This window comes from Felis catus, chromosome E2, assembly GCF_018350175.1.
Source record: "Felis catus isolate Fca126 chromosome E2, F.catus_Fca126_mat1.0, whole genome shotgun sequence".
Classification (NCBI taxonomy): domain Eukaryota; kingdom Metazoa; phylum Chordata; class Mammalia; order Carnivora; family Felidae; genus Felis; species Felis catus.
Window position 1 is genome coordinate 3366452 of NC_058382.1, and position 21570 is coordinate 3388021.

At 53.5% G+C, this 21570-nt stretch overlaps 2 protein-coding genes across 4 annotated transcripts in view; one reads left to right on the forward strand and one right to left on the reverse strand.

Annotated features, from left to right (window-relative positions):
• EPS8L1 (EPS8 like 1) overlaps positions 1–19561 on the reverse strand; it is a 41132-nt gene extending 21571 nt beyond the window's left edge. For both annotated transcript variants that reach the window (XM_023246015.2, XM_045047291.1), the window contains exon 1: positions 19390–19561. The gene's annotated coding sequence lies outside the window, so the exon portion shown is untranslated. The remainder of the gene's footprint in view (positions 1–19389) is intronic.
• On the forward strand, positions 714–13347 carry RDH13 (retinol dehydrogenase 13). Of its 2 annotated transcripts, none has more exons than XM_006940848.4 (7): positions 714–918; positions 3910–4028; positions 5568–5723; positions 8269–8373; positions 9301–9513; positions 10341–10442; positions 11706–13347. In XM_006940848.4, the coding sequence occupies exons 1-7, from the start codon at positions 854–856 to the stop codon at positions 11930–11932; spliced, it is 987 nt and encodes a 328-aa protein (XP_006940910.3). In that variant the 5' UTR covers positions 714–853; the 3' UTR covers positions 11933–13347. The 2 variants fall into 2 exon arrangements, with proteins under 2 accessions (XP_006940910.3, XP_044903232.1); XM_045047297.1 differs by lacking the exon at positions 714–918 and adding an exon at positions 3582–3604.
• Positions 19562–21570: the final 2009 nt, after the last annotated feature.

Below are 21570 nucleotides of genomic sequence, written 5' to 3' on the forward strand. Positions count from 1 at the left end.
CCAGGGGTCCAAGCCTCCAGCCCCTCTTCCCTCAGACCCAGCAGTCTAGATCCCTAGACCCTCCTGCCTCAGACCCAAGAGTTCTGACCCTCATCCCCACCTCCCTCAAACCAGGAGTCCAGGCCCCAGCCCCTCCTCCTTCAGACCCAGGGGTCCAGACCCCCACCACCTCCTCCCTCAGACCCGGGGAATTCTGATCCCCGGACGCTTCTCCTTCAGAACTGGGAATCCAGTCCCTACCCCCTCCTCGGTCAGACCAGGAATCCACGCCTTGATCTACTCCTTCCTCAAGGACCCCAGGGGTTTGGGAACCCCAAGGTACTAAATCCTAGTTTCTAAGCACTGAAGTTCTCAAATTCTCTCATAATGTCTATGAGGAAGGTACTACTGGTGAACACGCATTTTAGGTGGGAAACAGGCTGACATATCTGAAAGACACACGGAGGAGGGCAGCCTGGAAGCGGTGGCAGAAACCGCAGCAGCAGGATCGTAACCCTCGTGTTACAGTAGAACCCCGCCGCGCCTGGTAGCTGAGCGAATTTGACTTCTTTGAACCCGCGCACTGGCCCAGCCCCTCATGCCCCGCCCCTAGGCCACGGCCACGCCCACCGCCCCGGAAACTACCATTCCCAGCCGCAGCGGCGCCAGGGCCCATTCTCATAGGTCCCGCCTTGGAAGCCCCGCCCCTGGAAGCCCCACTCCCGAGACGCCCCCGCCTCTTCCCGGAAGCCTGAGTCTCAGACAGCCTGGCCTTCCCCACGTGGGTCGCGGGCTGAGCGGTCCCAGGGGCGACCCAGCGGCTGGTCTGGGGGAGGGAGGGGGGCTCCGCGTCCGACCCCCGCTCCTACCCGGCATGAACCGCTACCTCCTGCCGCTGTCCGTGCTGGGCACGGTGGCGGGTGGTGCCGTGCTGCTCCGGTGAGTGCGCTCTGCTGGTGGGCCGCCGGCAGGCGCGAGGGGGGAAGGCTGGGGAGAGGTTGCTTGGTGGCCGACGACCTAGAACTCCTCCAGCTCACCCGACCAGCCCACCCCCAGACAGTGTTGGGGGGCAAACCTAGGTAGGCCCCCGAGGGCAGGTCACGGCCCAAGGTCACTCCGAGGAAGGGGCGGATCCGGGCCCTTGTGAACCTGGTCTAATTGCTTCCGTACTTGTCATGATTATTGAATCCGTCCTGCGGACACTTATTGAACGGTCTCCGTAGTCATGTGCTGGCCCCGGTGCAAGGAAAATGTGTGCCACCTTAAGCTCTCTTATCCGAAATCGGAGACACAAACACAGTGCATGACCAGATTGAACTGCATGGATTATATATACTTGTCTCTCCTGGGCGAACTCACTAAAAAACCCCACAGAAAACCCAGCCAACCCAGTATTCCATAGCAGCACTGCTTCGGAGAGCTTTCGGCGCTGATGGAAGTGTTTTATATTTGTGCTGTTCGTTATGGTAGATAGCACTTAAAGTATAGTTGCATCATGCCTGTAATTAACAATACGGTGTTATATTGTACACTCAAGAACTTGTTAAGAGGGTGGAAATCACGTTAAGTGTTCTTACCGCAATTAAAAAGAAAAGAATTAGTAATATATAATTCCTTTTTTTTTAGAGAGAGGGTGAGAGAGAGGGGGTCGAAGTGAGCAAGGGGCAGAGAGAGAGAGGAGAGAGAAGCAGGGCTCACCCAAAGTGGGGCTCGTGTTCATCCCAAGAGGGCCTGGAGCCCATGCCATGCGGGCGGGACTCAAACTCACAAACTATGAGATCATGATCTGAGCTGAAGTCAGATGCTTAATGATCGAGCCACCTAGGTGCCCAGCAATATGTAATTAAAAAAAAAAAAGTTTGTTTATTTTTGAGAGGGAGAGGTGCAGGAGTAGGGGAGGGGCAGCAGGAAGGAGAGAGAACCCTAAGCAGGCTCCACGCTCAGCACAGAGCCAGTGGAGGGGCTTGATCTCAAGACCGTGAGATCAGGACCGGAGCCAAAATTGAGTCGGACGCTCAACTGACTGAGCCACCCAGGTGCCCCAGCAATATATCATTTTATTACAGTTACACAATACAAGAGATTGGCTGGGAGGCCTGAAAGTGATTGGAATATTGAAATGCTTTTTTTTTTTTTTTTTTTTTTTAAGGGAATGATGCATAGACTGTAAATCCCTTTGAATAATTACCTTTGGGTTTATTTGCTGGGGCTATGATGCAGCTTCATTTTGAAGTTGTTACTCCTGATCTGATAAAGCCTTTTTCATTTACTTGGCCTGTATCTTGTTATTTATTTATTTAAGATATTTTAAATGTTTTATTTATCTGTAAGATGGAGAGAGAGCATGAGTGGGGATGGGGCAGAGAGAGAGGGAGACAAAGAATCTGAAGCAGGTTCCAGGCTCCGAGCTGTCAGTAGACAGCCCGACGCAGGGCTCGAACTCACGAACTGTGAGATCATGACTTGAGCCGAAGTTGGACACGCAACCAACTGAGCCACCCGGGCACCCCATGTATCTTGCTATTTATAATTCATTGAACAGTGGCTCTGTAATATTAACTGTTTTGGAAGCTCTAGAAAATGGAAATAGCTTTTTTTTTTAATGGAAATAATTCTTCCTTGTAATAAAACTCATTCATGCTGTTTTTATTTTTCTTTATAGTGTTGTCTTTCAGTCCTGAAAAAACTAAAAATAGTGATAACAATAAAGTGACAGCATGGGACAGGAAGAACGAAAGGTAGCTGAGTGCCCTGGGGGGAAAGTATGGCTATTTATTCTTCATTATTTTTAAAAAGTTTATTTGTTTAAGTAATTGCTACACCCAACGTGGGGCTTGAATTCACGACCCCAAGATCAAGAGTCGCTTGCTTTTCCAACTGAGCCAGCCTGGTGCCTCTATTTTTTTTTTTTTTTTAATGTTTTTTAATCTTTATTTTTGAGAGACAGGGCACGAGCAGGGGAGGGGCAGAGAGAGACGGAGACACAGAATCCGAAGCAGGCTCCAGGCTCTGAGCTGTCAGCACAGAGCCCGACGTGGGGCTCAAACCCACAAACCATGAGATCATGACCTGAGCCAAAGTCAGACGGACGCTCAACCCATTGAGCCACCCAGGTGCCCCAGAGGTGCCCTTATTTTTAATTTAAATAAAAACTTAGCCCCAGGTGGCTGGTGGTTTCCGTCTTGTACAGCTCCCTTCTCTCAAATGGAGATGGCATTGTTTGGCCAGTCCCCCACTGGTGACATTTAGTTGTTTCCAGTATTTGGCTTCTGTGGGACATGGGTAAAGAATAAGGGTCCCCCTGCCGCCCAAAGATGGGCACGTCCTAATGCTCAGAGCCTGGGAATATGGTCCTTTACCTGTCAAAGGGGACTCTGCAGATGCCATTGAGTCAAGGACCTTGAGATGGGGGGGTTGTCCAGGTGGGTCCACCGCAATCACAATGGTCCTTCTGAGTCAGGGACGTGAAGACGCTGTACGGCTGACTTTGGGGACAGGAGGGGCCAGGAGCCAGAGGGGCCAGGAGCCAGTGGGCACCTCTAGAAGCTGGAAGAGGCATGGACCGGCCTCTCCCCTAGAGCCTCTGGAAGGAACACAGCTCTGCCAACACGTTGCCCTTATCCCAGTGAGACCCGTTTCGGACGCCTGCCTGCAGAGCCCTAGATCACGCCAGCAGAGTTTAAACCCCCCTGAGCTTGTGGTGACTGGTTCCAGCGGCCACAGGAAACGAACACAGCGGGTCTTCAGGAAGTACTGATTGTCGTAGAGGCTCCCCCACACCTGGCCCTGCTGAGTCCTTTCTTTACCTGTGACATCACAGTGGCCCCCATGCAGTCACCAGATGTCCTTTCCGTCTTTCGGTTTGGGGAACACAAGCTCATGCAAAGGGTGCAGATGGACAGAACTGACCACGTGGCTTCTCGCTTTCAGAGACTATGTTGCCGGAGGGTCCTGTCCCAGCAAGGCCACCATTCTCGGGAAGACCGTCATTGTGACCGGCGCCAACACGGGCATCGGGAAGCAGACCGCCTTGGAGCTGGCCAAAAGAGGTGAGGCCCCAGCGGGCACCTGCCTTCTCTGCCCGAGGCTTGGGGTGTGAGGTCTGGTGCTGGAGGGTTTGCGTTCCTGGGGGACGCTAAGGCCTTCTGGTTGTCCAGGTCCAAAGTCATGTTGGCTTAGGCCGGAAAGGTTCTCCTCTCTGAACGCGGTGAGGGAGACTCTGGGTCTCCGAGGAGGCTGTGGACACCCAGCAGTTTCTGGTGTTGGCTTTTCTCTTGGTGCCGGCCTTGCGCTCCCTTACGGTAGTCGACTCCGTCCTGATGGCTGGCTTGGGGCCTGGGTCAGAGGCTGGGGGTGAGGATCTGGCTTCAGCCTCTTCCAGGCTTACTGGTCGGGCGTTTTGTAGAAGGCCCCTCGATCTGGGTCCGGTCAGTGTTTTTCTCCTGGTCGGACTGGGGTCCTGGCGGACTTCCGGGCGGGAGGACTGCCCCGCTCAGCACGTGAAGGTCTCCTTCCAAGTTACAGTCAGTGGACATCCTGTCAGGTCAGGCGCCGGAAAAGGAGGAGTCGAGGATTTGCGTCTGAGCTGCTGGAGGAGCAGAGCCACCACTGGTGGGGGCGGGAAGGCTGCAGCGGGGCAGGCTCGAGGGCTGCGGGAGATCGCAAACTTTCTGTGGGCTTGACGGGTTGGGGTGGCTGGGGAATGGGTCCTGGCGGGCCAGGCCGGAGTGGGGTCTACCCCTGTCCACCCCTGAGGTGAGAACGGTGGGGGCCGTGATGGGCAGCCCCCCCGGCCCTGGGGTTTCCCCAAGGAGGGGGCACGTGCTCCCCCCAGGAGAGGGTGGACACACCCACCGCGGTCCTGAGGTCCCGAGGCAGCAGAGGATGAACGGATCCGCGTCCCATGAGTTCCCTTGTGGAGCGTGTGAGGGACAGCTAGGCCCGGTGGCGGGCAGGTAAGCCACACACATCCACGCAGTCCGCACCGTGGCTGCTCGTCCTTCTTCAATCTCTGGTTCTTGTCATTTTTGTAATTTTTTTTTTTATGGCCATATTGAGATTTAATCCACACAACACACAGGTTACCCACTTATCCTTTTTTTTTTTTAATCTTTATTTATTTTGAGAGGGAGTATGTGTGCACGCAGGGGAGGGGCAGAGAGAGATGGGGAGAGAGAGAATCCCGAGCAGGCTCTGAAGTGTCAGCATAGGGTCCGATGTGGGGGCTCAAACCCATGAACCGTGACGTGAGATCATCATCTGAGCTGAAATCCAGAGTTGGACACTTAATCGACCGAGCCACTGAGGCGTCCCCCGAGGGGAGGATTTAAAAAACATTCTTTATCTCGGGTGCCTGGGTGGCTCAGTCGGTTGAGCGTCCGACTTTGGCTCAGGTCATGATCTTGAGGTTCGTGAGTTCAGTCCCCGCGTTGGGCCCTGTGCTGACAGCTCGGAGCCTGCAGCCCGCTTCGGATTCTGTGTCTCCCTCTCTCTGCCCCTCCCCCACTCATGCTCTCTTTCAAAAATAAATAAACATAAAAAAAAAAAGATTAAAAAAAAATATTCTTGATCCTGTCCTGGGCTTCCAGGAGGCAACATCATTCTGGCCTGTCGGGACATGGAGAAGTGTGAAGCGGCAGCAAGGGACATTCGCAGGGAGACCCTTAATCACCATGTCAGCGCCTGGCACCTGGACTTGGCCTCCCTCAAGTCCATCCGAGAGTTCGCCGCGAAGATCACCGAAGGTAGGAGGGAGGACGCCGGCCTTGAGGGGTGCGGTGGGGTGGCCAGGCTTTGAGGAGTGAGTTAAACCAGCCAAGTCCTAGGGCTACCGTGGGGTGTTGGTAGACCATGGCCCGTGTTTTCGGACAGGGGCAGACGTCTGCGGGAGAAGATGATACGCTTTTTATCTCTTCTGGTCACGTTAACGTATTTTATGTGTCAACCGTTTACGTAATGGTTGGAAGAACTCAAAAGAGTGATCTTTCTGGATATGCGGACATTGTATGGAGGTCAGATATCAGTGTCTGTAAATAAAGTTTTATTGGCACACAGTCGTGCCCGTTAGTTTACGTATCATCTGTGGCCGCGTTAGTCCTGCAACGGCGGAGTTCAGTAGAGACAGACGGTATGGCCTGCAGAGCCAAAAGTGTTCAGTCTGGTCCTTTACAGGAGAAGCTTGCCCTGTCGGAAAACAAACTCCTTCGGCATCAGATCCCCCAGACGCAGAGGCCCGGATGAGGTTGGAAGTGCGGGGGGATGAGGGATGAGTTAGCCTGGTGAAGGGCAACGGTGCCGACTCTCCACGGGTTCCTGAGGCTCCCTGGCTCTCAGGGGTGACGGGTGACGCCCGGGACGCAGCGAGGAGTTGGATCCAGGCTCTGCGCGGGGTCCTGTGTGGGGCCACGGCCGCGACGATGGGCACAGCACAGGGTACCCGGCCCTCACGCTCTCTTTGCTGGGTGTTTCTGTCGGCAGATCCGGGGACTAGGCTGGCATTTTTCTGCACCGCATCACACTTGTGACTCTCTCGTCTTGCTTCCCACCCGATGTCCTCAGAACTGGTTTACGTCCTTATGTTTGGGAACAGGAATGACATTTACGGGAGGAAACGTTCAGAAAGTACAAACGGGGATACAGCCAACCATCTCCCTGCCGCTAGCTCCCAGACACCTTCTTCCTCAGACGTATTCGGTGCACCCCTTCTTGGGTGTCCTTCTGGAGACTGTTTGTGCATTTCTTTCTTTTTTTTTTTTTTTTTTTTAATTTTTAATGTTTATTTTTGAGAGAGGGAGACACAGAATCCAAGGCAGGCCCCAGGCTCCAAGCTGTCAGCACAGAGCCGGATGTGGGGCTCGAACCCACAAACCATAAGATCATGACCTGAGCCGAAGTCGGACGCTCGACCCACTGAGCCCCCCAGGCGCCCCTGTTAGTGCGTTTCTAAAGCAAGCAGATATATATACCTGCCCTGGGCCTTTTTGATATAATCGGAGCATGTCATTTTTTTTTCTCCCCTGTTCTACCCAGCAGGTTCTAGTGTTTTCCCTTTTTACAGAGGGGGAAATGAATCAGAGCAAAGCTGTGTGCCTTGGCCAGGGTAGAGCCAGGGGATTTGAACCCTCGTCTGATGGTTCCAGGTAGTTCTGTGCTACCCCATCCACCATCAGATAAAGAACGAAATAGAGGCTCTGTTTACAAGGTGCTGGATAACTAGTCTGTTGTCTCTACTGAACCTAAAAACCACTTTGAGAGTGTTGTGGGTTCCACTGTGTCCCCTCAAAAGAAGATGTGTTGGGATCACAGCCCCCAGGACCTCAGAACGTGACCTTATTTGGAGACAGGGTCTGTATGGAGGTATCCAAGTGAAAGTGAGGGCAGCAGGGTAGACCCTACTCTGGTATGACTGGAGTCCTTGTAGAGAGGGAGGTGAGGACAACAGACAGATGCTGAGGGAAGAGACAGAAGGCAGACAGTTGTTTACGGGCGGGGAGAGACCCAGGAACAGATTGTCCCTCACGGTCCTCAAAAGGAGACAATCCTGAGACCCGCTGATCCTGGACTCCCCGCCTCCAGAGCTGGGACGCAGTATGTTTCCGTGGCCCGTTGTTACGCGGCCCTAGCTGACTGATACAGGGAGGAGGGTGCTGTTATTCGTCCCGTTTTACAGACAAGGAGACAGGCCCAGGGAGGGACGGCCGCTTGTGCCTGTGGAGAGGCAGGGCTGGGAATCGGCTGCCTGCTGAGCTGGAGTTCCCACGCGTAACCCCCCAGTTTCAGGCCCCGAGGCCCTGCAGATGTGGCCTCTTCCCTTTTCAGAAAACGTCTCTGAGCTGCAGGTGGGGCGTGTCTGTTTTCAGAATATAGCAAACTGGTTTGAGATCGCAGTCTCTTCATGGTTGTGGAGGCCAGAAGTCCAGGATCGAGGTGTCAGCAGGGTGGCACTGTTCCTGAGACAGGACAGTCCCTCCTGCGTCTTCCAGCTTCTGGAGGTGGCCCTCGGTCCTCGCAGGCGCATCGCTCAGTCTCTGCCTCCGTCCCCACAGCACATTCCCCCCGCGGGTTGCTGTCTGAGTCCTCTTGGTTTAGGGCCCCATGATGACCTTATCTTAACTAGATAACTTTTGCAAAGACTCTGTGCAAAATCAGGCTGTGTTCCCAGACTCCGGCTGGGTGTGAATGTCTGGGGGACAATGGTCAGCCCAGGGCAGGGGGTGCTGTCCCCCCAGCTGCGCTCGTGCTTCACGCAGGCGTGGGACTGACGCGTTTGCCCTCACCCCTGTCCTCCAGAGAAAGAGCGCGTGCACATCCTGATCAACAACGCGGCTGTGATGCGGTGCCCCCATTGGACCACCGAGGACGGCTTCGAGATGCAGTTTGGTGTTAACCACCTGGGTGAGGCCTCGGGCTGTGGGCTATGTGGGGTCAACGTCGGCCTGGGATGTGAATGGGGTCCTCTGTGGGTCCTCCTCACTCTCAAGGGTAGCTGGGCGGCCACTGTGGGGTCACCGGCAGCTCAGGGAGTTGCCTGCTGACAGCCGGGTGCTCCGCCAGTCCTTCAGATCGGTCATCCGTCTCGGCCTTTTGACCCCTTGTCTGTCCTCCAGTCTGTCTGTCCTTCAGTTACTCTGTCCACCTGTTGTCACCCTGAATGCAACAGGGGTTCCCTTAGCAAGGGCGAGGAGGAACTAGGTACTGGGCAGGTGCCAGTCACTGGATTAGGGCCCACCCTCATGACCTCATTTTTACTTGATTGCCTCTGCGAAGACCCCTGTCTCCAAATAAGACCACATGCCGAGGTCTTGGAGGGTCATAACTCACGTGACAATCACTCGGTGTCCTATTGGCTGGGGCCCAGTCACATGACCGATGCCAGTGCAAGGAAGTCTGGGAAATGTAGTCCTTCACCGGGCAGCCCTGGGCAGAGCCGAAAATTCTATCGCTGAAGGAGAAATGGAGGAAGGATTTGGGGAGACGGAAGGCGGTCCGTCCCCCAACCGACCTCATAGGATTCGTGCAGAGCTTGATGTTGGGCTGGATCTTTCTTTCCTGCGGGGCCGCCCTGCTCGCTACAGGACGTTTATTTAGGAGCGTGCCTGGCTGGCCTCCACCCGCCCGATGGCCAGAGCACCTCCCTTTTCTCTCTGCAGTTGTGACGACCACAACCTCTAGGTGTTGCCAGAGGTCCCCTGGGGGATGGATCTGGCCCCTGTCCAGAGCCACGGGTTCCTGGGAGGGTCACACAAGGTAATGTTTTCAGTACGGTCCTACGTGCCAGGTAAGGATTCAGGGAAAATTGCCTTTTTGTTGTCCTGCATCCAGGTCACTTTCTCTTGACGAACTTGCTGCTGGACACACTGAAAGCCTCGGCCCCTTCGCGGATCGTCAACCTCTCGTCCTTGGCCCACGTCGCAGGTCACATGGACTTTGATGACTTGAACTGGGAGGAGAGGACGTACGACACTAAAGCGGCTTACTGCCAGAGCAAGCTGGCCGTCGTCCTGTTTACCAAGGAGCTGAGCCGGCGGCTGCAGGGTACGTGTGTGGCGAGCCTCGCTGGCCTCTCTCTTCCTCTAGCTCTGCGCCTGGAACAGCCCTCCTGTGACGCTGGGCCCATGGGAGGCCAAGCACGGGTCCCAGAACAGAGTAGGTGGACGCGGGACACGCACGGCACCATGTTCACTGGTGCCCGAAGCCGACGTCACTGATCCATCGTGGCATCCTCCCCGGCTCATCCTGCACCGGCACCTAAGCCTTCGGTGCTCTGGGCTAGCGGTCCTCAACCGTGGGTGAGTCGGAACCCCTGGAGACGTTCGGCAGTATCTGAAGACCGTTGGGGCAGTGGAGGTGGGGGGAGCATTGCTGCTGGCATGCAGCCGCCCAGCCTCCTGCCGCGGACGGGATGAAGAACGATCTGACCTCAGTGTCCAGGGGGCCGAAGTCGGAAGGTCCGCCCTGTGCCCTTGCTTCTCAGAGAGCATCCGTGGACCAGCCACGTCCGTTCAGCCAGGAGCTGGCTGTAACTAGCCTCTCAGGCCCCACCCCGAGCCACCGCCTCAGATTTCTGAGGGGCTGGGGGGGTGGAGCCCGGCAGCTGGGGGCTCTCAGGCCCTCCGGGGGATTTTCACGTACGTTCAGGTTCGGGAGGCCCTGCTCTAGGCAGTTACGTGACAGAGCTGCTTTGCAAGATGAAACCACTTGCTGTGGAAGTTTCCGAGCAAGGGGGGGGTGATGTGGATTCAAGGGGAGGACGCGGAATGGGATGGCCCTGGAGCCGAGGGCGGGCGGCATCAGCCTTCCAGGTGGGGCGTGAACCTGGTGTCTGCTCACCCCCACGTCCCTCTCCTTCCCTCTCCCGTCAGGCACGGGTGTGACTGTCAACGCTCTGCACCCCGGCGTGGCCAGGACGGAGCTGGGCAGACACACGGGCATGCACAGCTCTGCCTTCTCCAGCTTCACGCTCGGTAAGCCCCCTCCTGGCCTGCGGGCCCTTAGCCGAACCCCTGCCCGCCCCGCCTGGGGCCCAGCTCCCTTCAGCGTATCAGTCAGACCCTGCAGAGAAACAGAATAAGATATATGCAGATGCTCGGAGAGACCTGTCTTGAGGGATCGGCCCGTGCATTTACGGAGGCTGAGAAGTCCCCGTGATCTGCCCTCTGTCTGCTGGAGGCCCAGGAGAGGTGGTGGTGTATCCCGGTCCAAACCCAGAGGCCTGTCAACCAGGGGAGCCCTGGTGTCAGTCCCAGCCCGAAGGCCAGGGGCCCTGGTGTCTGAGGGCAGGAGACGGATGTCCCAGCTCAAGCAGAGAGAGGGCAGAATTGGCTCTTCCTCCAGCTTTTTGTTCCATTTGCACCTTCAACTAATTGCACGGTGCCCACCCACCTTGGTGAAGGGTGAGCTCTTTACTCCTTCAGAGAGTATCTCATGCTCAGAGACTCTCTCTGGGGCTTGGCTCTGCCCCCTCCCTCGTATCTTCCGGGGTACTGAGAGTGAGTTATTGGTACATGTGGATCCAGCCTGCCATCCTTGGAAATAGCCCCAGGAAACAGGCCAGATCCTGCTCAATGAGAAAACTGAGTCTCAGAGAAGGAGACCATGGAGCGGGCTCCTGGTTGTGCCTGGGGTGGCTCCAGCTTCACCCCAAATGAGCTTTGCCACCCAGGGAGGCATCCTCCCCTCCCGGAGCCTGTTTCCTTAACGACAAAGCGAGGGCCATAACAGCACGCTCCTCACCGTCGTGAGGATGAGATGGCCCTTAAAAGAACCGGCAGAGGGTCTGACCCAGCTTTAGGCTGAATAATTAGAACTTTAGAACTAGTCCTGAAAAACATTTCGTGGGTGGGTGCCGGATATCAAGGATTCTAAGTTGAGGCTGGCGCTGGAGACATTTCATAAATAAAAGTTATTTTAAGCAAGAGGAGGTAGGGTAAGGACTCAGAGCTCAAGGAGAGGAGGGAGAGCTCCCGTGTTCTTGGGGAAAGCTGGAGAGGCTTGCTGGGGAGGCAGCTTTGGGGCTGGTCTCTGGCCCAAAGGTGGCTGGGCAGTGCCGGGGAAGGGAACCCCTGGTGGAGGGAACCTCGGAGGCAAAGGCCTGGAGGTGGGCCGTGTGGGCCTGTGGTCCGACTTCTGGCCTCTGTGGGCCCTGGGCATCGTGGTGGAGGTGTTGGGCTGTTTGTGTCCTCCTCCCAGAACGTGTGTGGACTGAATGCCCCGTGGGCTCCTTGCAGGGCCCATCTTCTGGCTGCTGGTCAAGAGCCCCCAGCTGGCAGCCCAGCCCAGCACGTACCTGGCCGTGGCAGAGGAACTGGAGGGCGTTTCTGGAAAGTACTTTGATGGATTCAAAGAGAAGCCTCCAGCCCCTGAAGCTGAGGATGAGGAGGTAGCCCAGAGGCTTTGGGCTGAAAGTGCCCGCCTGGTGGGCTTGGAGCTGTCCGGTGGTTCCTCTCCTCAGTGAGGGGACAGCGCCTCCCAGAATAACCTTTGGGAGCAGGTGTCAAAAGCACGCGGGAGGCTGAATCACCTGGATGCCGCAGCCAGACCAAGGCTGGCTGCTCTGTCTGCAGCACCCTCTAGGTGGCAGTGTTTGCCAAGGAATTCTGGCTGCCACGCCTACGTCACCCTCCAGGTGGCAGTGTTGGCCGTGTGAGCCTCAAGACCAAGGCTGTCGTGCGCGCAGCGCCCCCTAGATGGCAGTATTGCTCAAGGACCAATGGCCGCTACGTCCACACCATCCGGTAGGGATCCCTCGTGGCTCTTGCCTCCTCTCAGGCACAGTGGACCCGGCTGCAGGTGCACACCTGGCCCATCGGCCGGCAGGGGCACAGGGCCATCAGACACCTGCCTTGTGCATGTCACTGGGAACTGCTGAGGGAGGAGTCCGCTCCCTCTGCTGTGGCCGCGGCAGGAGAGCCAAGGACGGCCACGGTGCCGAACTGTACACCCCTGGGAAAGCTGTCAGCCGGACAGGATCAAGTTCATGGTTCCCTGCGGGACCGTGCACACCCGCAGTCACCTCTCCCAGCCTCGGTTTCTCCCACTGTAGAATGTGCAGAATAACTTGACTACCCCCTAGGATGGTATGGTGGTGGGTGAGTTATCGCCCGGCGCGGTGAGTGGCAGCTGTGTGTTCCTTGCTGGCACCAAAAAGCTCGGTAATCAAGATACGAATACTTTAACATTAAAAAAATGTGACATTTGAGGTACGTGGGGAGCCCAGGGATGCCGTTCCACGTCCACAGAACAGCGCATGATCGTGCCCCAGATGCCAACGATGCCGAGGGAGGGAGTGGAAAGGCATTAAAGACGGCCCAAAGCCTTAGAAGTACAGTTAGTTTTCTTTCTGCTACCACATCAGACCACAACAGCCGAAGGGTATGTTTGGGATGAACGGACTCCGGTTGGCACCTTCCAGCACGGACCCCAACGATCCCCACCTCCCCCTGTTCATGTCCTTCTTACCCTCTGAGAGAGGGCTGGACCTAGCTACTCACTTCCAGCAAAAAGAATGCAGCCAAGCTGACGGAACAGCCGGTTCTGTGGTCAGGCTACTGATCGGCATCTGTCGTGCTGGCCCTCGCCCTGCCTCGCCGAGAGGAGCTGTGAGCTGTCCTGTGCAGACATCCCAGTGGCCGGGATGGCCAGAGAGGAACTGAGGCCTCAGTGCAGCAATCCAGGAGCAGGTGTGAACACCAGGAGGTGGGAATCATGTTGGGGGGGGCGGTTACCCTAAGAGCCTGTCCACCACAGGGATACACCCCCCCCACATACATACATATGTGTGCGTGTATCCTCATATAATCTGTGTATTTCTCCCTGTGGGATCAGGGAAAATACTTCTTTTTTTTATTTTTAAGAAATTTACATCCTGGGCCCCTGGGTGGCTCAGGTGGTTAAGCATCCGACTTCGGCTCAGGTCATGATCTCACAGTTCGTGACTTCAAGCCCCACGTCTGGTTCTGTGCTGACAGCTCAGAGCCTGGAACCTGCTTCGGATTCTGTGCCTCCCCCTCTCTCTACCCGTCCCCCGCTCACACTCTGTCTCTCTCTCTCAAAAATAAATAAACATTAAAAAAAATTTAACATCCAAGTTAGTTGACATACAGTGTAATGATTTTCAGGAATAGAATTTAGTGATTCATCACTTACATATAACACCCAGTGCTCATCCCAACCAGTGGTCTTAATGCCCCCTTGCACGTTCAGCCCATCCCCCCCTTCCCCAACACCCCTCCAGCAACCCTGTTTGTTCTCAGTATTTAAGAGTCCCCTCTGGTGTGTCTCAGGGAAAGTACTTCTGGTAGTCCGGTAGTCTGAGCGTAACCTCAAAACCTCCAAATATATGTGTAGGATTTGCCCGGAGGTGACGGTATTCGCTAACATAACCACAGTACAATGACCAAAACCCAGAAAATAATACTGACGGTGCTAGGATCTCATATCTAATCTACAGACGTTGAAGTTTTATCATTGGTAATGTCCTTTACAGCGCAAAAGAAAACCACCGAAATTCTTTTCTGACCCAGTAGCCAATCCAGAATCACACGTTACATCACTTGTCCTGTCTCCTTAATCTGCTTTAAACTGAGCCGTCTTTCTCTTTCTTGAGTGGGACGCTTCTGAAGAGTCCTGGCCAGGTATGTTATAGAAGGTGCTTCAGTTTGGGTTTGTCTGTGACTTCTCTGTGAGTAGATCAGGGGTGAGGCAGCCTCCAGGGGGGGCAGAGCCCCACAGGGCAAGGGGCACGGAGCCGTGCTATCTCTGGGGACGTCACTCCCTGCGCCTCCACCTGCTCGGCAAGCGGAAGCTCCTGCACAGACTTCCTGGCTCCCTGCTGCCCAGTTTGGGTGGGTTTCTCAATCGGGGTGCCTTATCTCTGTGTATCTGGGCAGCAGGCACGTGGAGGTGATTCGAGTAAGACCAACCAGACGCTCTCCCTGAATCTGGATCTCGAAGGGGCTGACACCAAGACCGATAAGGTTTGTCCCAAAGAGGTCTGTCGGCTCCTGGCCCCTGCACCCTGGCTCCTGTCTGTACCAGCTTCGTACGGCTGCTCTGACAAACGAGCCCAGACTGGGTGGTTCACGCTCCAGAGTTCTGGAGATCAGAAGTCCAGAACGGGTCTCTGGGCTAAGGTCAAAATGTCACCAGGGCTGCATTCCTTCCGGAGGCTCACGGGGAGGATCTGCTTCCTGCCTTTTCCCGCTTCTAGGGGCCCCCACATTCCTCGCCTCGTGGCCCTTCCTCCGCCTTCAGGGCCAGCAATGACAGGCCAAGTCCTCACACGGCCATCTTTCTGGCTCTCCCTCTCCCCCGCTTTTAGGGAACTTGGTGAGGCTATTCGGCCTGCCCAGTGCTCCGGGACCACCTCTCTCCTTCACAACAGCTCAAGAGCAACAATTCCATCTGCCCCCTCGATGCCCCTTTGCCACGTAAAGTAACAGGTTCTCGGGATTTGGGGCAGCCACCGTTCTCCCTGGCGCCCCGTCCTCTCCAAAACCCGCTTCCTGGGCTTTTCCCAGGACCATGACCTTCCCTGACACTTCCCATCAAGTCCTCCTGTTTCTATTAAAGCAAAATTGGCATCAGTTGGAAGAGTGTGAGGCTCCTGATCTTGGGGTTGTGAATTTGAGCTTCACTTTGGGCGTAGAGTTTACTTAAAACCAACCGACCAACCAGCCAATGAACCCTGGAGTGTCTTAGCAAGAAGAGTTGGAATCCAGTCTGATGCAGAAGCCCACATTCGTGGCAGGGGGCCACAGGCCTAAATGGAAGGAGCGTGAAGGCCAGCCCACTGGGGTGGCCGCTCCCACAAGAACCTAGCTCTTACGGAGACAAGGCCAACTCGGCCCGGGGTTGATTCTAGCCACAAACCCTCACAAGCAACATCCGCTTCCTTTCCGGAACTGAGAAGCCACAAGGACCGCAGGCGTTGACTCACAAATAACGTAACCCCCGCTACTTTACTGAAAGCCTTGAGGTGATTCATGACTCTAAACATAGCCCCCAGATAGATGAAAGATGATCAAAGCTGGCCTAGAAAAACTTCAAACCCACACAAGTCCACAGAGAGGATGGTGGCAACGTGATAAGCAGACTGAAGAACGAATCATGAGGGTAATGCTTCGGGGATGTTTTTTTGTTTTGTTTGTTGTTTTAAAGAAACCCACGACCGTGTCAAACCCTTCAGACTGCTGTTCGGGCCTTGGGGATTCGGCCAGGCTCTGTGGGCCGCCCATGCCTGCTATGAGAGCAGACATGCAGCATGTGAGCTGGGCTGATATTCACCCCAGTCACAAGCAAGAAGAGACACTATTTCACAGCAGCACAAGTCCAGAAGTAAGGCAGGCTTTGGGCCCAGTGATGCAGCCAAGCTTCCTTCTGCCTATCTGACCGTTCGACAGAGTCAACCTCATCCCGAGGCTGGGCCTCTAGCCCGTCGAAGCGTGAACCCCTGAACGATCTGTCCAAATCTGAGCTGATTTGGAAAAAGTTACGTTGCCGACAAAATGAAGTGAAGGATCCCGAGATCGTTCTAGATTATCTGGGGGGCGGGGAGCCCTAAATCCAGCGACAGGTGTCCTTACAAGAGATGGAAGGGGAGGGGACACAGAGCAGAGAGGAGGAGGCCGTGAGCAGACAGGGCCGTGAGTGGAACCATCAGCCTCAAACCAGGGAGTGGGGGGACCCCAGAAGCTGCCACAGGAGACACAGGACAGACGCCCCTCGAGGCTCTGAAGGTTGCGCGGCCCTTCTGACACCTTCATTTTGGACTTCTGGATGTTATTTTAAGCCACCGAGTTGAGATTAATTTATAACGACAGCCAGAGGACACTAGTTCAGTGTCTTTGGGGTCACGAGACGCCCATTTGGACCACTTCTTTCTCGTGTTCTGTTCGGTGGCACAGAATGGAGAGCTTCTCTTTGTCTAATGGGTTCATCTCTGCTTATGTGCTCATCTCAAAACCCTTAAAACCCCTCCTTCCCCCAGGGAATGCCAAGAAAGTAATGGACGAAAAGCAGGCTTCCCGACACCAGCGCTGTTAACATTTGGGGCTGGATAATTCTTGGCTGTGGGGCAGGGGGGCGCCTGGGGCCTGGCGCTGTGGGATGTTGAGCAGCATCCCTGGTCTCTACCCACCAGGATGCCTGTGGTAGCCTGCCGCCCCTGCCGGTGTGACCACCCAAACGGCCAGATGTCCCCTGGAGGGAAGTCACCTTCAGTCGAGAACCCCTCGTGCGGACCCCTTTCTGGGCTGTGAATGGGAGGAGCCGCCGCGGATGACCACGACCGTGGATCTAAGCACCAGCCTCGGCACATCACAGCCACTTGCTGTCACCTGTGCTATTACTGGGAGGGCATGTGGGTGAAAAGCAGGCGCCGGGGGACTCGGTGGTTTTAGAACTTGACGGATCCTCATGGAAACCACGCACATGGCAAGGGGCGGTCTGTCCTGATGGCGACGTGAACCGTAGGAACAGAGTGACCGGCCCGGAGCGGCAATTTCCCGTTGAAGACGTGCTACGAAATCCAGAGTCCTCTAGAGCAGTTGGAAGGGGCGACCCCGCTGGAATCAGGCCAGGGTCCCAGCCTGACGGTGCGGGGCGTCAAAGGAGGCGAAACACGCAGCCTTGGGACCCTCTGGGATCTGGGGTTCAGTCATTTGTGGGGACAAACCTGAAGATCTGGAGCCCCAAATTCCCCCGAGATGCCCTGGGAAGGAGACACCAGCACCTGTCGATCGGCGGTCACAGTTCCTTCTTACGCAGGTGTCTCCCGAGAGGATGCTGGTTCCCCTCAAGACTTGGCTCTACTGTCTTTCCCGGACTGTGGCAGATCCCAGCTCACGACGGATGGATCATACATGTAAGAAGGTGGGGAGAGTCCGTGGACATCAGGGTCAGTCACCTGCGATGAAGATTTTTATCTAGTATTTTAGGCTTTGTGGGTAGCTGGAGACTATGGCAATTGCATAAGTATGGACGGGTCTCCCCGATGACGGCCAAAGACAGTGCAGGTCAGTATTAATACGCCCGTTTTGAGGACTGGAAGGTGGTCAACTAGGAGAATGTCCTTTTTGCAGGAAATACAGTCAGTATTTGGGTGAGTTGAATCAGGTCTGTAACATAGTCTCAGATGGTTCAGCAAACAAATTTTTTCTTTGTATTGTATTTATAAACTCTTATGTAGGGGCTCCTGGGTGGCTCAGACAGTTGTGTCTGACTTTGGCTCAGGTCATAATCTCACGGTTCGTGGGTTCGAGCCCCGCGTCGGGCTCTGTGCTGACAGCTCGGAGCCTGGAGCCTGCTTTGGATTCTGTGTCTCCGTCTCTCTCTGCCCCTCCCCTGCTTGTGTTCTGTCTCCCTCTCAAAAATAAATATTTTTGAAAAATTAAAAAAAATTAACTTAAAAAAAAACCCCTCTTCCGTGAGTTTGTTTCAAAATAAGTGGAAAAAATGAAAACAATGCAGAATGACAAAACAGCCCCAAACCACATCTTAGCATGACAACAGAAGAGAATGCCTACACTTTAAAACAATGCCAAGTAAAAGCCAGAGGGAAAACCTCACCGATTTCCAGTGAGCAAGCTCTCATGCTCTCTGGTTTCATACTTTCTATATTTGAACAATGTGAATGTATTCCTAGAATAAAAGTAAGCTCAATAAATAAAAGGAAAATAATGCATACCCATGGCGGGATCCTGTCATGTACTTTTTGCATTTTCTCCTTTCGTTTAGCAAGAAATAGACCTTAAAGATCTTTATCACTACAAAAAGATCTATCACATTCTTTTTTTTTTTTTAATGTTTATTTATTTTTGAGACAGAGAGAGACAGAGCATGAACGAGGGAGGGTCAGAGAGAGAGGGAGACACAGAATCCGAAGCAGGCTCCAGGCTCTGAGCTATCAGCACACAGCCCAACACGGGGCTCAAACTCACGGACTGTGAGATCATGACCTGAGCCGAAACTGACTGAGCCACCCAGGCACCCCTATCACATTCTTTAAAACAAAACAAAACAAAACAAAAAAACCTGCACATAATCTCATCACCTGGCTATATCACGAAGATGCCCAAAGACAATGAGGAAAACCGTGCAAAAGACACAGGCAGGTGCTTATTGGCAGGCCCCAAATTGGGCGAAAACCACCGCTAGAAAGAGAAAGTTGTGCAAATAGTAAAAAAGCATCCAGACAGGTCAGGGCACTGACCGCAGGGCACCAACTGCAGTCTGTGAGCGGTACAAGCAGAGAGAGGCAGATTTTGGACATAGCATATCGAAGGGGAAAAGGAGAAAGGGGGATCTCAGGCTTTTCAAGAAGAAAGGGGAAAAACAAATCAAGGACATCACCTTTCTCCCCATTCTCCGCCTCCCAGCGCGAGCCAGCTAGTAAAAAGCTGCACTTTACTACACTGACAGCAGAGGGCGCGCTTGTACTAAAAATCTTTCCAGAAGCGACCAAGAGCATTAGCTAGGCATAGGCTTAACAGGAGCCGTGCAAATCATCCCAGAGAGCCAGCCCTGTTTACAGAAACACACAGGCGCAGACATGTATCAGACACAGCCACCAAAATAAGCCAGGAAACAAGAACCCCAAAACTCAGTTGGTACGCACCTAAGAACTGCCCCACTGTTGCATCACCTGTTTCACAGGTTTACAACAGCCCAAGGGTGGAAGCAATCCGGCGTCCATCAAGAGATGAAGGGATAAAGGGAACGTAGTTGCTCTGTCCACTGGAATGTTATTCAGCCTCAAAAAGGAAGGCAGCACTAACACCTGCTATAACACGGATGAACCTTGAAAACACTATGCTAAGAAGCCAGTCACAAAGACAAACGCTGCGTGGTTTCACGTACATGCGTTTCTAAAGAAGCCGGATTCATAGAGATAGAAAAGAGCATGGTGCTTACCAGCGGCAGAGGGGTGAAGGTCTGGAGATTTCGTGGTGGGACCGGAGCAGTAGCCATTAATCCCTCCAGGGGGAAGTGCGTGCTGGGACCGGAGCAGTAGACATTAACCTCTCCAGGCCGAACTTCGGAGCCAGCAGGGAGCTTCCGGGGGAGGCGCGGAGGCTGCTGGTCTAGCACCAAATTGGGAGCATAACCTCGGATGCCTGGGATATCTGACCTCGTGAAGGCAATTATAACTGATTACAATCAAGAGCTTAAGTCTCCCTGCTGAAAATTCCGGGGGGAAATGTCTGTCCTGTTTCTTAGAGCATTTCTTTAGAAAACTTGTATGTTTGGGGGCATCTGGGTGGCTCAGTCGGTTCAGCATCTGACTCTTGATTTCTGCGGGTTCAAGCCCTGAGTCGGGCTCTGTGCTGACATTGTGGAGCTTGCTCAGGATTCTCTCTCTCTCTCTCTCCCTCTCCCTCTCTCTCTACCCCTGCCCCGCTCACTCGCGCACGTGCACTCTCTCTTTCTCTCCCTCCCTCTCCCTCTGGCCCTCCTGGGGTTCTCTTTCTGGTGGCCTTTCTGGGATTCTCCTTCTCTCTCTACCCCTTGCTCACTTGGGCCCTCTCTCTCTCTCAAAAAAAAATTATATTTCGCCAACATTATGGAGCCAGTACTTGGCTTAGTTCCCTTGAGGGAACATAAGGGTTTTGTATTCCCCCTTCACAATTTTACTGTATCAGGTGTAGGAAATTTCAATCTCCCCTCTCTTTGCTCTTTTTCTCTCTGTTTCTCTCTGTTTCTCTTTCATACCCAAACTATCCTCAATTTTTGTGCCTCCATACTGACCTTCACCTCCCATCCCTAATGTGGAGGGAGGGCACAAAGCTGTGACCATGTTTAGGGGCAGTCTTTCCATTAATTGTCCCCATCCCTTACACCATTAGGGACCTCTGAAGAGCAGAATCTCCCTGATGATATCTCTTCAATATACAGATACAGGGGTTCCCTGGGTGGCTCAGCCGGTTAAGCACCTGACTTCGGCTCAGGTCATGATCTCATAGTTCATGAGGTCAAGCCTCACGTCGGGCTCTGTGCTGATCCTTAACTGACTGAGCCACCCAGGTGCCCCCCAAATTACATTTTTTTTAAAAAAAGTAAGCTCTAATACCCAACATGGGGCTTGAACTCACAACCTCAAGATCAAGAGCCACATGCTGTTCTAACTGAGCCAGCCAGGTGCTCCACGAAAGTACATCTTTCAATAGTGTGCATCCATTTCCTCATTTCTAAAAGATGGATAATAACATAACCTTCAGATTTACGCTACAGAGGACCCAATAAGAAAGGAAGAAATCTGCCTTGGAACTGAAATCATGCTTAAAGATTGACTATTAAAATATTTTTAGGACTTCTACTTCTTGATGAAGTAGCCATCACCTATCTTGCCTGTTCATCAAAAAAAAAAAAAAAAATAGGGAAGGTGAATAAATACACAAAATAACTCTGAGATATTGCTGTACAGGACTAATACTAACACACGATACAGGACTGTGGTATCCAAAAGACTGAAACAAACAAGTCTAGCCACATGATTGCTGACGCATTGTGCCTAGAAGTATCCTCTGGACATCTACCCAGGGAGTACAAACCCAAGCAGACCACAACAATTTCAACAAGACGTAGATGTGGGAATTCAGGAAGCTGGGTTCATGCGCTCTACAAATTCAGAGTGGGATAGGCGACTACAGGGAGCCATGCAGAAAAGACCTCCAGAATTGCAGAAATCGTGACGGGAGCTTTGTGAAATTTATGAAATATATGTGCCCAGGGAGGCAAGAAACTCTGTAAACCTCATTCAAGACAAACACAAAGAAAACCACACGATACTAGAAATGGATATTAGAGAGTGATAAAGGATCCCTACTTTCCTAGCCATCCCAAGAAAATTAAAACTGTCAATTCACCTAACTTGAGATAATTGGACCAAGGGATGGGTATTGTTTTTCAGAATTTTTTTTTTTTTAAATCAGGACATAAGTTTTGGAATTCAATAATTCTGGGAAATTTTTCTTTCTCCATTTATGTTGAGTCTTTCCACGTCTGCTATTACTATAGAGCGTACGTATTTTACAAAAGAATTGGTCTTACTTCTCTAAAGAAGACACCCGGATGGCCAACAGGCACATGAAAAGA